Source organism: Drosophila virilis, chromosome 2 (genome assembly GCF_030788295.1).
Source record: "Drosophila virilis strain 15010-1051.87 chromosome 2, Dvir_AGI_RSII-ME, whole genome shotgun sequence".
Classification (NCBI taxonomy): domain Eukaryota; kingdom Metazoa; phylum Arthropoda; class Insecta; order Diptera; family Drosophilidae; genus Drosophila; species Drosophila virilis.
The window spans coordinates 8,255,102-8,269,368 of NC_091544.1; the positions used below are offsets into that span (position 1 = coordinate 8,255,102).

Genomic DNA, 14,267 nt, shown 5'->3' on the forward strand with positions numbered 1-14,267 from the left:
TTTTATCAACGTGCCGCGCGCACTAAACAGACCGCGGCCACGACCGCCTGCTGCTCCAGCCCCATCGCCAGCCAACTGTCTGAGTGATGGTCCTTTGACCGCGAGAATGCTGCGGGGTTGGTGGGCTGTTGCAGCAGCAGAGGCTCGCTTATTATCGCCACACCCCCTCACCACGCCCATGTGATATTTGTTGTTGTAATTGTTTTGTTGTCGTAAATGCGAAGATAGATTGCAATTGCCGCAGGCCATTACCAATGGAAATTACGAATACAAGTGCGATTCCGAATTCGAGTGAGAGAACGAGAACGAGAACGACTGGGCGTATACTCAATGGCATAGACAGTGGACATTGCCAGCACCCGCTACATCTCGTGCCCGTCATTAAATTAAAAATAAACGACAATATTTTATGCGCCTATAAATATGCAACGCACAAAATGCTGCCCAGGCAAGGAAAGTGAGCAGCTGTTATATTCTTTGCTGCTGCTGTTGGTCGAAGTTGTTTGAATTGTTGTTTTTATGTCTTCTTTATGCAAGCATCGTTAGAGTTAAAGTTGTTGCCTACTTCGCATAGCACAGGTGTGACCGGAGCAGAGATTGAGTGCCAGTGAATAATGTTTCGGCCAGCCAAGTGATTTGCCTAAGCCCCCGTTCGGCTGCAGTGTTATGTATCTCATGTAAAACCATAAATTCTGATTAAGAACGCTTTTCTGTTTTCTGTTTGCTCTGGCAAAATAGTTCAAGTCACTTGTGCAAAAAGTTACGCAAAATTTGTTGTTCTCTAATCTCTCTCAGATTAAATATTTGATTTAAATTTACTTAACGTCCAGACCGAGCAAATATTTTATCAATTTATTTTAAGCATTTAAATAAAAGTAAAGATGACCATTGTAAGGCTTATGTGATTTTAGAATATTGAAATGGCGGCTATAAAACTAAAATTTCTGGCAGACCTTATATTTACATTTTAAATTAATGGGAATAGGAAACTTTTCTGCAAAATTGCCAACTTTTATAAAAAATTGTTTCGGCAATAAATTTGCAAAAATATCTCTTACTTTACGCAATGTTTGTATAAATTAGTCAAATTAGTAAATGAGTATTATTCTACGTGATGTTTATATAAATGCAATGCATTTATTTTCTATTTTATTTAATGGCAATTATTTTTTGGCATTTTATTTATATCTGCTGGCAATTAAATTTTCGTTGAAATATAAAACCGTTTATCCAAATTTTAATTGGAATTTTTACAAACTATTTCACATAGTCTTCCAATGTCGAGAAATTGCATAAAATATTTCTGTATTAAGTATTTCAAAGAAAACAACGAATGGTTAATGAAATTGAAAAATATATTTATAAACGTTGTTGAACAATTTTAATATTTGTTGGCTACACTGCAAGGGCTTAAAGTCTTCTCACTTTACATGCTTAAGCGTATTGGACCTAGTTGACATTAGCTTAAATTTTGGCTATTTGAATACGATCCTGCGATAGTCTTTCGTATGTATAACATAGTTTAAGTAATTCTGTTCAATGAATTTCTATATTCATGTCTTTTTATAAGTCGGCTCAGCTGCTATCTCCAGTTTGGCATCTTCAAAGTCGCTCCCCGCCTCGCTTTTCGACTCATTGTCGTTCCAGGGCTGCGTCTCGGCGGTGCCCCAAATGAGGTAGATAACATTGCCGGCAAAGAGAACCGCGGCGGCAATGCTGAACACCAGCTGCCACTCACTACGCTCCGTTGGATGCTTTACCAACACGCCCACCACAAGGGGCGTTAGCATTGCCACCAGGTTAGTGAAGGTGCTCGAGATGCCAGACAGGATGCTCGCATGGACGGGCGATAGATCAATTGTGTTAAGTTCGCTGCCAATTGTCGCCGCACTGCTGACGCCCACGCTGAGTGTGACCAGCGCCAGGGCCAGCGGCTTCTGTGTGGCATCCACAAAGCCGAGGGCCAACATGATGGCGGCTGGTGTCCACAGCGCAATGCTGTTGTACGTCTTGCGCAGCGCTGTGAGGCTGAGACAGCGTCGCTGGAGCAGCACATCCGCAATGATCAGGTAGACATAGCACATGGCCCACATCAGCAGAAAGGGCAGCGCCGAGAAGAACGCATTGCTGTGCATCTCCAGGCCCAGCACGCCGTTCAGATAGGCTGGCAGCTCCGCCTGCATTGTCGCCAGGCCCCACGTGTCGGCGCAGCGGGCGCAGAGCAGCGCATAAAATGGCGCTGAGGTGAATATACCACGCCAGGGTATGGCCAGCTTGCGTTCTCGCCTCACGCTGCGCTGCAGGTCGCCCACAATGTAACGCTGTTCCGCTCGGCCAATGCAGCGCGCCTCGCTGGCGCGATTGGCGCCCAGCAGCAGCCACAGCAGGCACCACATCAGGCCCAGCGCAGCCGACACATAGCTGATGCCCGGCCAGCCTAGGCTGGAGCTGGCCAACATGCCGGCTGCATACATGGCCAGCACGTTGCCGCAATCGAAGCCCGTATATGCAAAGGCGCCCAAGCGCGTGCGCTCCACCGCTGGCGCCCAGTTGGCCAGATGCTGATGTATGCAGGGCAATGTCAGGCCCTGGCAGAGGCCCTGCATCAGACGTATGGCACAGTAGGCGCGCCATCCGGCCATATAAATGCCTTGGGGCGTCCATGCGCTGAGCAGCGCCGATCCAAAGCTGCCCCAAAAGAGCACGGTCTTGGCGCCAAAGCGCTTGCAGAGGTAACCACCGGCAAATTGCGTCAACGCCGAGCCCCAGTAGAAGCTGGACAGCACATACGATTTCTGTGGCTCCGTCCAGTTGTAGTGCTGCAAGCACAGATGTCAATAGTTATTTAGTGTGGGCGCGTGGGCGTGGCCTTGCGGCCCTCGACTCACTTACGGGCAGCTCGGCATTTACAGACGTGGCATTTGTCATGGCCACCACAGCCACGCCCACATTGAACTGCAGCGTGGTATTGACGACCAGGCCCAGGAAAAGCAGCAACGCCTGCAAATGACGCAGACCAAGGCGTGGCACTAAAATGCAAATTAGACACTGAGTTACACACTCTCAATTTCCATTTCTATTTTTTTGCAATCGACCCACCTTTCTCCAGCTCCACATCCGAGTCAACCATTCTAGCTCCTAACTCCTTACCCTCTTGGTCGCTTTTGTCTTCTCGTTTGTCTTGCTGCAAAAATTATTTACAAACTAGGCGAAAATCGAATTAGAATTACGCCAAATCCAGATGTAAAATTTAGTGCAATTCTCTAGTTGTTGTTGTGTATTAGATATTTCAGAAGCTAACTATAAAAAAAAAAAGAAAAGAAAACCTGCAAAAAGTTGAACTGTGTTTAAAAGCTTGAAAATTGAGTGTCATAAATAATTCAATATGAAGATACAAGTGCGCGATACAATACCTAAATTATTAGTAAAGCAAGCTGACAATTGTTGCGAAAAAAAAAAACAATCGTAACAAAATAAATGTAATTTAAAAGTACAAAAAAAAAAACAGGGCGCTTTTTTAAAAGTCATTAATTTACATGACTTGAAATATTATCTGGGCGCATAAAAATGCCGAACAAATTTTAAATTAATTAAATAAATTAATGCCTAGACGTGATGTCAAGCCCAGATCAAATGCATGTTCTACCCATGCAAATCTGTTCAGTTTTGACAAAGCTCAAGGAATAAAACAAAAGAATTATGAAGAAACACGACTAAAGAGAAGATATATTGATATGAATATATATGGAATATATAGAAAATACCTTTTGTAAGCATTGAAAAGTCTTATAGGGATTTATTCAAAACGATCACAAACTAAACTCGAATTCGAATTAAATCGAATCAGTTTTGATAAATAACTATTATATTATGTACCTTATATACGTACAGGTTCGTACGATACGGTCGGGCACATAAGCGAACGAGAAGAATAAACAAACATCATATATTGCTAGAGTTGCGAATTGTTTGCCGGAATTTGAAGGGAGCTTGAAAATTGAAACTTCGACTCAGACATGGACTTAGATCTGGCATAAAGTTTATTTGTTTGTTTATTTTTAGCATTGTTTTGACGATTATTTTGTTTTGTTGGGTTTTTGGGTTGTGTGCAAATTTGGTCGATAATATCAACGAAAAGCAATGCAAATCCCAGAATATACATTTGTATCTGCGCTGCTAACAAGATACTTTTAGTGCCATTGAGAGCCATACACGCACACACACTCAGACACAAATACTGTCACACTTGCACAAACATTTGCAATCCAAAATATACGCCGCCTGCTTCTTTCCCTTTCTCTCTCTCTCTCTCTCTGTCTCTGTCTCTGTCTCCATCTCTTTCGGCTTGTTCTTGTTGATTTCGCATGCTTTTTCAATTGTTCTGAAAGCTGTCAATACAACGGGCTACAATAGGACAGCGTGCGCTATGTTGATTGGGTGGGTGAGGGGCGGGGGGTGGGGGGGTGTTTGGTTGGGTATGGGCTGATCTGGCGCTTACAGCCTACTAATGCCGCATGAAGCAACAGAAAAACAGAATCGATTGCAACGGCTGCAGCATATTTTTGGGGCCCGTGCAAATATTTGCACATTCGCATTTTTGTTTACATTTTAGTGCAAATTTTGCAAATTACTCGCATAGAAGTCTGGCAACACCCACACTTTCTCACACACACATATACATATATGTATATACCACCTGTACAGCGTATCATGTAAAATGTGTGCTCACATTTTTTATTGTGTTGCACATTTAATTTAAGTAAATGTCCGACATGTGCGGCACATTAGAGCAGTGGCGTCCCCAAGTGGGTTAGAATGCGAATGTTAGGCATAAGTAAGATAATTGATTAAAAAAACGTGGTATTGATTAGCTAAGAATTAGAGCCTGACAATATTTGTTATTCAGTTTTGTATGCGGAATATGTTATGATTTTTATTATAGTAATTAATAATGCAATCGTTATCGATTTATCGTTTCTACGAAAGCTTAACATGCAATGTAAGATCACATGTTGTTTACGTCCCCTTGGCTGCGACGCCCTTGGCCGTTCTCGGTCTTTAAAAATGTCTAGCATTCTGTTCGGTATTATTAAAAACAAATAGGCAAACACATCTGACATACTCACACCCACACTCACGCATGCAAATAACACAACAACAGTCGAATACATTTATGCATTTTGTGTTATTTTAATTTAAAATATCTGCCGATTTATTGTGAGAATTCTATCAAGCTTTTAGGTCACAGCCAGTACAATCGAGAAACTATATTTACATGCATTTGCATGTATGCATGTATGTATGCATGTATGCATGTATGCATGTGTATAGGCCCCGTATACATATTAAAATATGTAACTACAATGTTTTGCTTGATGAATAATGAACGAAGCAAAGCTTAACTGAAAAGTGTAACAGAATATACAAATGGGGTGAATGGCAATAGTTACCGAATTTCCAATTGGACCTTGGACTTACATATGTATGTGTACACGTTTATTTCTAGTACGCTTTGCACAATATTCTATTTATATCCAATTTTCGTAAAATTTATCATTTTGTTATTTTTTCCCGTATTTTTTTTTTTTTTTATTCTTCCGTTTAATCGCTTAGCGCATTCGCTTTGCTAGCGTTTTGTTCAACTGCGCTTTGTTTATGCAAATAACTTTTAGACGCTCGCTGCCAACCAATTTAAATCTCGCTTAATGAAGTCTTTCCCCGCGTCTGCTGTGTACAAATGTGAATCACGAATGGAATGGAAATGTGTGGAAAACTAAAATAGAGCAGATCAGGTAGCTTGGCTTAAATGTGTTTGGGGAACAAAGCTAGAACTGTTTTCTTCTTTAATTAATTTGGAACAGCTGTAATTGATTTTAATTGGAGTTGATCAAACATTTTGTATAACTATTGAACAGTTGAATTTCTACATTTAATTCCTTGTAGGCATAATTCGAATGTCGAACGCTAATTGAAGCTCAATGTCAAAGGCTGACTGCTACAACAGCGCCGCTGATCAGCTGATCCTTACATTTTTCTGTTAACTAATCAGAGTTAACAGGCCTTAATATAATCAACAGGTTATATTTATGAAATCGATAGTTCGATAAGTTACATTAAACTTGTGCGAGCGAATTCGAGCTATATTGCTTTAAATTTATTATCTAATCGCAAATTTCATCACATACTTATTTAGCTGACCTTGTGGTGTGCCTTTTTGTTTGGTGTTGTGTGCATAGATAAAATATCAACTGTACTGTTAACATATGGCGATGTCTATCGATTGCTAAGGAAATCATTCTTCATAACAGAGTCTCATTTTGCGCTAAAGTTTAAACTTGATATTTTTTTTTAAATAGTTATCGGCAAAAGTAACTGTATGCTATATAACTTTCACATACGCTTTATCATTTCAAATTGTGCTTAGTTTTACTCATAATGGTTATTTTTCTAATTGACAGATGTTAATAACATTTCAGCAAACATTCATGTTATTGCTCGCTGTTATGTTATGCATTCGCTGTACAACGAATGTTACACTCTCTTTAGCGTGCGATCGCAAATTCTCTCATTTACTGTTAATGTTGTTGTACGTACACATGTGTGCGGACGGCGAAAAAAAATTCAAAATTTACGAGTTGTTTCAACTTTTAGACTTAGTTTGTGCGAAAGCAACTTGCATTGGTGCGTTAAATGCAATCAAATTTGTATTAGACAAACAAAACCCCACTGCGTACAACATCAAATAAAAATATTCTTATTGTGGCGACAAAACGATCGCAAAAGAAGACGCGCAAGCAAATAAACAAATTTGCGGCCGTCATCTCGTCGTGTGTGTAAGTGTGTGTGTGTGTCCGTTGCGGGTGATTCAATTGTTTAAGCAAACAGCAGCAGCCACTGGGCAATTTGTATTATTTTAACCATTTAATTACACTAACTACAACAGCAGCAACTACAATATCCACCACCACAACAACAAAAACAACACCGTGAGCAAAAGTCCAGAATTTGTTTCCAAAAAAAAAAAGCCGCCAAATGACGCGACGACATAAAATAACCATTCAGCAGCCGTAAAATACGTTAATAATATTTGAAAAAAAAAAAAGATCAGTTAAATTTGCTTTTTATGTCAATTTCGGTCACAGTTTTGTTTGATTCGATACAAAATTTCGTGCATTTGTTCTCGTTTCGTCTTTTTCGTTTTGTTTTATTTTTTAAGCTTTTCGGTATCCTTTTATCATACTTTCTCGCGTGTTGCGCGTCGTCCTCATCTGGTCACACTCGTGTCTATCCACACATCTCTGTTAACGAAAAGAAAAGTGAACACGCGCGTTATTTTCACACCCCCACCCTTTCGCACCGCACCGTCTCCTTCTTGTGTTTGTGACATTTTTGGCATTATTATTGCATTCCACGTGTGTTTCCGTGTTTTTGTTCGCCCGGTCTCGTCCCGTATTTTGTAAGTGTTTGCCACCGAGTGTAATATGTTTGTTAATGTTTCCAATTGTGCAATTTGCTTGCCATTCCCTTCCCTCTCGCTCTTCTAGTGATCCGTCGTAAAATTTTCTTCGTTTCGTCTTTATGAACGTGTTATAAAATTATTGTGAAAAGCAACAAAAAAAAAAAACACAAAAAATCAAGCAAGGCTCAAATTTTACGACATCAATACCAACAACAACAACAACAACAACAATATTTACCCCGCTGTTTTGTAAGTTGCTTGCATGCATTTTTTAAGCTTTGTTTTTTACTTTTATTTATCCTTATTTTATTAATAACATATTTCTTATCACTGCTGTCACATCTAATTTCTTATTACCTTTTTTTCCGTCTTGTACATATAAATGTCTACCTAAACATAACTTCATGCTTGTATCTACACACACACGTACACATACATACGTAATACTTGATTATTTACCTGTTGCCTCTTGTCTGTGTCCATGTCCGTCAGTCTATCTCGCTCGCACATGCTCGCATATTTGTACATTCATTGTCAACGGTTATTTCATGATTGCGCTTTGTTGTCTTCATTTTACCTCTTGCCCTGTTAGTTTGTTTTGTTGCTGCAGCTCGCAGCAGTTGCCTTTACGTACATGCATACATACATGTGCAAGTATATCTATATATTCTCTTATTGTACATTCCACCACCATTTCATTTTGGCTTACCTCACTTCACCTCGGCTCAGCTCAGCTCATCTATAATCGTATTTTGACTGCGTTGTGCCCTTATTGGCAACGCTGCCTTAGGCTGCCGCTCTGCTCTGTATATGATTTTTGGCGCTCTGGCAGCGCTCGCGCTGTCGTTTTCATTTGCACAATTTCATGGCCAGCGCTTCCTTTTTTTCATAATTCCGCTGACTCATTGCCACGCTGAGCAACATGTTTATAATTTAACTTTTTTCTATCTGTTTCTTTTTTCTCGTTGGTAATTCATTTTTTTTTTCTGCTCTGTCTCATTGTGGTTTTGGCCACACACACACACACACACACACACATACATAACTTTTACACACGTTAATTTTAGAGTCTGAGTTTGACTGGCCGATGGCTGCGTTATGTTTGGGGTTTGCACTGTTTTGACAGTCAGTTTAACATTCTCGCCTATGAATGTGCAATTATTGGGGAAGGGTAATTTGTATGTTCAGTAACGTGGGCGACGTTAGAGAGTAAAATCTGATATCTGTTACTCAGAACAAAACTGATTAGAACTATAAAATTATTTTGAGCAGGCATTAGAACATAAAAAATATAAAAACTTTCAATTAAATAAACTTGAAGTGTTGCATTTCAATAAATAGGTATTTTTGTACAAAAGTATGTAGCATTGATATTTTTCAAAGCTGTTTTTCTTGATTTTATTTTATTGTACAATGGCCACACTGCCAACTACGAATGCCGTTATTTTAACCGCTCATTTAACCCACCTATGGTACGGCCCACAAAGCAGCTGCGTTGCCCAGCTATAAAAGCAACAACAACAACAAACTAACTACTCAGCGTCGCGTAATTTGCAAACAAAAAGTCATTAAAATATCAAATTAGCGTCTGGCGTTGAGATTTAGTCAAGTTTCCCAATGATGATGTTGACGCCAGTTGTGCCTCGATGACTGTGAACTGAACGACTGACTGCAAAATAACTGAGAATGTCTGGAAAAGAGTGTGCGTCTGTGTGTGTGCGTGTGTGTGTGTGTGTGTGCGTGCTTGTGAGTGTAGAAAAATCGAAAGTATTCGCCATGTGGCACCCGCATAAGCTCAACAATTGACTGATTACAAGCTATGTGGCCGGCCCCTGTTAATAATATTTATATAAAACTCAACAAATTATACGAGTTCGGTGACGTACACGAGCTGCTCCTGCTTAAAATTAACAACAGCAACAAAAAATCCTTAAATTATGATTAAGATATCTAGTGAATGCCATGATAAATACGAAAAACTCGCCAAAGTTTACGTGTCGAACAAATACACATGTCAGTGCTCATCTCTAGTCTATATTATATGTCTATCAGTTGGAAATACTACTACTTATGAACGGTAGTTTACCCTATCCAGTGGTATTAAAACTGTGCCACAAAATGTGTAACACTTTGATTCTTGCTCAGCATTAACAGCCAGTTTTGACGACGGATCGGTTAGATATTATATTTTATTTAAATTATTAATTTTTAAAATATTTTGTCTAAACTCAGGAGTTCGTACAATTCGTACAACTGTAGAGAATTGCTTACATTTGAGTGACTGAGTATAATATTTTGGAAGGGTATTTAGGCTTCGAAAGGCTAATTTTTATTTATTTTTTATCATTTCATAGGGCTTATCGGCAACAAAAAGTTGCCGATAACACAATTTACATGCATGAACATTCAGTTTATTTTCATTGTCTAGGTGTGTGGAGTGAAGAGAGACCGGGGGTTGCGGTGTTTTTGCAGTTAATTGAAATACGCGATAAAATAAAATTCAGAGGGAGAAAGAGAGAGGGAGACTAGAAGAGAGAAAAAAACACGTTTTACCTGAACTCACACCGAGATGAGTCACATTTGAGTTGAAGGAACTCATTCAACACGGGCTGCAATTAGTATTTAAAGTGAAAAACAAAAACAAACAAACTTATAACAATTAATATCAACAAAAACAACTACGAGTGCAATCCAATCGTTTTGTGTAAATTTATTTATGTTTTCTAGGAAAATTGTTAACTATCCGTATTACTTGCAACTGACTTATCGACTCAACGATCTTGGTCAAAATGTGGCCACACATCTCTTTGCTCCATATTTGGTCACACTCTCAAGCACAGATACAATAAGAGTGCCGGACTAGGAGATACCCTGTATCCAGCTTTGAACTGCCTTTGTTTGAAATGTACGGACAAATGTCTGCCAAATGTGCGCTGTCTTGATATCGAGACGGGGAAAGGTATTTACATCCACGTCAACTGTTATACCAAAGTCGAAATTAAAGAGTGGATTTATTGATCAATTTAAATTCGCTTGTTTTGTTAATACTTATGTATTATATACTTTGACTCTAATAGTCTATGAGATCCAGCACTGCAGAGTCTCAGTCTATTTAAACATGCATGCATGCGTATTTTATGGGCTCAGCGTTTGCATTTGCATAAGACCCTTTTTTGAATACATTTTCAATGGGGGGTACAGGGTATTCAAATTGTATCTGTATCTGCGCAAAAGTTCTGTGTGAAATACGCTTGCGCGGCGACAATCGCTCGACTTACCCTTCACAAGTTATATACGAATGAACGCGTTTAATAAATTATCAAGTTGAATGCCCAGTTTCGAAATTTGACCTTGGACACAAATTTCGGGTCTCGGGGCTCTACTCTCTGTGCATGTATATCGCGAGTGTGTGTGTGTGTGTGTGTGTGTGTGTGCGTTCGTGTGTATCTTTTGATTGTGTGTTTTCGACAATTTCTTAGCTTGTAGTTTCTTTGAGCTTTGATGCGTTACGACTGTCGCCCGGCCACAGTCTGCTGCTCATGACTGGGAAGTGAAACTCTATAGCAAGTGCGTAAGTCTTGGGCTTCGGTTAATTAGCGCTACCATACAAATTAACTAACGCACATGCGTAACTTACAAATACATATGCAGATACACACACAGAAATACAAGCAGCAAACGGCGCTGTGATTTTCGTTTCTATATGATTAATGGTTGCTCATTTTTTTTTTTTTTATAAATATAATTTTTTCTACTCTCAATTTTGTTGTTAGGCGCTTTGAACTTGGCTCTAATGTCTGAAATAAATTGCTCTTGCTCTTGCTCTTGCTCTTGGTAGGCAAGCAATTGCAAACCGGTTTAACCATCAAAATGAATGAACGTCGAGGAAAGGGTAAGCGCTAGGGAAGCTTCGTTATACAATACCTAGAAATAGTTTGACTATTAGAACATTAATTTGTGCTGTTACCAAGTTGTTAAACTTCAAAACCTTCTCTGTATGTGGGAAACTATTCTCTGGAATCAATCTACTTGTATTTAATAGGAACTGCAAAAATAGTTGCTGTCAACCCTTTGAAAATGGGTGCAGATGAGGGTATGTTGGTTGTGTGCAAATGTAGGAAACAGGGAGAAGGAGACGTCGCCGAACCCGAAAAGTACAAGTGCCTGTCTGTCCGTCCGTCCGTCCGTCTGTTAGTCCCTTAGTCCGTCCGTCTGTCGGAAAGCCTTTAAGAGCTGGAGACAAAATGGAAAGGTAGGTAGTAGGAGTTTGTTTCCGATATTCGATAACATGCTCCGTTTCCAAGCATTCGATAGAAAGAGAAGAGAATTTTTTGCACTCATAGTTTGTTCACAATTTCACGCCAAGATCGAGATCAGCACACTACATAATAATATTTCAATGATTAAAAATTTAAGCAGCTCGAAAAGGAAACTATTCATTGATTTTCATTTCTATATGTGTTTGTGTTGGCCTCACGCAACGCACGCAAAACATAAAAGCTAATCAGCTCACGCTGTTGGATTTTGAAAAAGAGCAAATAATAATAAACACACATGCACAGCATCTGTCTGCACAAATATTTATTGATATTTGACATGATCGATCACCCAAAGGGGTTGTGGCAGGCGGGTGCGGAGAGGGTTGGGGAAAGTGTTAAATACTTGACGAGCTTGATGAGCCAATTTGTTGAGGTGTTGAAAAATGCAAATGTACATGTCCTCCTGCTGCTGCTGTTGCCGTTGCGATGCCCGATGATGTGGCCTGTCATATTATGAACATTTTTGGGTGGCTAGAGAAATGCGGCGTTACGCTCTGGCTGATTTGTGCGCTAAACACGCTGTCAGCTAGTTGAAGGTGTGTCCCCTGTCCCCCTGGTCAGCGGGGTCTTGGGCTCTTCCATTTTCACCTATCGAAATTGCCGTGCGTTGCTTTTATCACAGCGCACGTAAATGTCAAACATAAGCCCCATCGGTTTAAAAAATATCACATGGAATTTGTGTTTGTTTGTGTGTGCGTGTGCTTGATTGATAAGAAAGCAAAACGACAGCTGTTTGGAAAAAGGCCGGGCGCATGCTTTAAATACTCTTGTTTTGATATATTTCAGGCCGGGTATATTTATGCGCACTTCCTTTCGTTTCATCATTTTGTTGCGGTTGAATCGAATTGGCAATCATTTTTATCGATGGTAAATTGTTCAATTTAGTTTTTAACAGATCTTTGGAACATTCAAATTTTTATGGATATATTAATAATATTATTAAACAATTCATTTCTGATTTAAGGGGGAACTTTTAGATAATCTCTGGCATTTATTTACTCTCCTGTGCTGTTCTTAAGGGTATACGGGTTTCGCTTTACTTGTAATTTCTTTTACCTACTTGATTTTCTCTCGTTAACTATGTGAACGTCACACAATTTGTGTGTGTTCGGGTTGCGGGGTCCCAAAAAGGGGTTGTGCCGACCTCAGCCGTATAGTCTGAATGTGTAATTAGGGTTGCATTTGACGGTTTTCTTTGAGCATGTCTCGGAGAAGGGGTGTCAAGAGAGCGTGTGATTTGACTCAGCTCAATTGCCTTTAACTGAAGCAGAGCATTACACATGGTCCTTAATGTAATATTTTATATTGCAAATACTAAATGCTAAATCAGACTTGTTGTTAACTTGTATAATAAGCTTTTTATTTATTGCTGCGGCATTCAAAACGTTCGCAAACTAAATTACAATGACGCAAAGCTATTTGGTCAAATGTATGAATAAAAGTTTGTTAACTTGGAATTTGCATTGTTAATTAAGTAAATAATTTTAATTAATAATTGTTGGCATGTTACAGCATTTCATACTTATCAAAATAGTGAAAAAGCCCATTTTGCAAAATACCATCAACAACAGCAACAAACTATACAAAAAAAAAAAAACTATATTTTTCGTAGCTACTATTTTGTGTACTCGTGTTTATCAATTGAAATCAACTCTTTCACACACTTTTACTCTATTGTTTTTTGATGCGCTCAACTGTAAACCCCGCAACCACTAAATTAAATGCGATGATCGAACAAATAAACTGCATATAAATAAAAGAAACAAAAAATAACATTTATTAAATAAATACTACAACCTGTCTCCTCCCCGCACACACACCTCTACGAACATACATGTGAGGCTACATCAGAAAGCAATAAAATGTATTTATACAAAAAAAAAAAAAGAAAAAAAGAAGAGTATTTATATGTATATAAACTTATATATTTATTCTATTTTATGCGCTTGTTGTGCTGTGAATTTTTGTTCTATTTTTTTTGTTCACACCCTAGCTCTATCTTTCTCTCTCTCTCTCTCTCTCTCTCTGTCTCTTTATGTCTCTGTCTTTCTCTGTCTAACTCTGTCATTTCTCCTATACTTTCTATCGCCGCGCTTGTTATTTTGAAATGTTTTCAAAACATTTATACAGCAATTTTTATGTCATTTTCACAATAAAATATTGTATCTATCTTTATAAATATATATGCATATTTGTTGTCCCTTTCCCAGCGTGTTAAATGTGCAACCGCCCACGCTGCAGCACAAACACACACTCACACATACACACCAATTTCTTGATGTATATACTACTACTGACACCTAAATCTGTTGCTTAAACACATTTTCTTTTCGTTGAAACTGCATTATTCACACAATTTCCCAAAAGCGATTTCTATCTATTATCCCAAAAGTTATGTCGGCTGGAGCTCTATTTATAACACATATTTAAAGTCTTACTTTTCACAAACTCTTTCCCTGTCTCTCTCTCTCTCTCTCTCTCTATCTCTC

General features: G+C 38.9%; 2 protein-coding genes across 8 annotated transcripts in view; one reads left to right on the forward strand and one right to left on the reverse strand.

Moving 5' to 3' along the window:
- Positions 1-1,337: 1,337 nt before the first annotated feature.
- LOC6629373 (vesicular glutamate transporter 1) lies at positions 1,338-9,115 on the reverse strand. 3 transcript variants are annotated; one of them, XM_070207452.1, is made up of 4 exons: positions 8,927-9,115; positions 3,100-3,204; positions 2,893-3,029; positions 1,338-2,819 (listed from the first exon to the last, which is right to left on the reverse strand). In XM_070207452.1, the coding sequence occupies exons 2-4, from the start codon at positions 3,128-3,130 to the stop codon at positions 1,554-1,556; spliced, it is 1,434 nt and encodes a 477-aa protein (XP_070063553.1). In that variant the 5' UTR covers positions 3,131-3,204; positions 8,927-9,115; the 3' UTR covers positions 1,338-1,553. The 3 variants fall into 3 exon arrangements, with proteins under 3 accessions (XP_070063553.1, XP_002054451.1, XP_032295348.1); XM_002054415.4 differs by lacking the exon at positions 8,927-9,115 and adding an exon at positions 5,479-5,798; XM_032439457.2 differs by lacking the exon at positions 8,927-9,115 and adding an exon at positions 5,479-5,798 and having other exon boundaries at positions 3,100-3,326.
- Positions 6,579-14,267, forward strand: part of heph (polypyrimidine tract-binding protein 1 heph) — a 172,477-nt gene continuing 164,788 nt past the window's right edge. For 3 of the 5 annotated variants that reach the window (XM_070207450.1, XM_070207443.1, XM_070207445.1), the window contains exons 1-2: positions 6,579-6,833; positions 7,545-7,708. The gene's annotated coding sequence lies outside the window, so the exon portion shown is untranslated. The remainder of the gene's footprint in view (positions 6,834-7,544; positions 7,709-14,267) is intronic. The other 2 variants (XM_070207444.1, XM_070207449.1) reach the window with 1 other exon arrangement.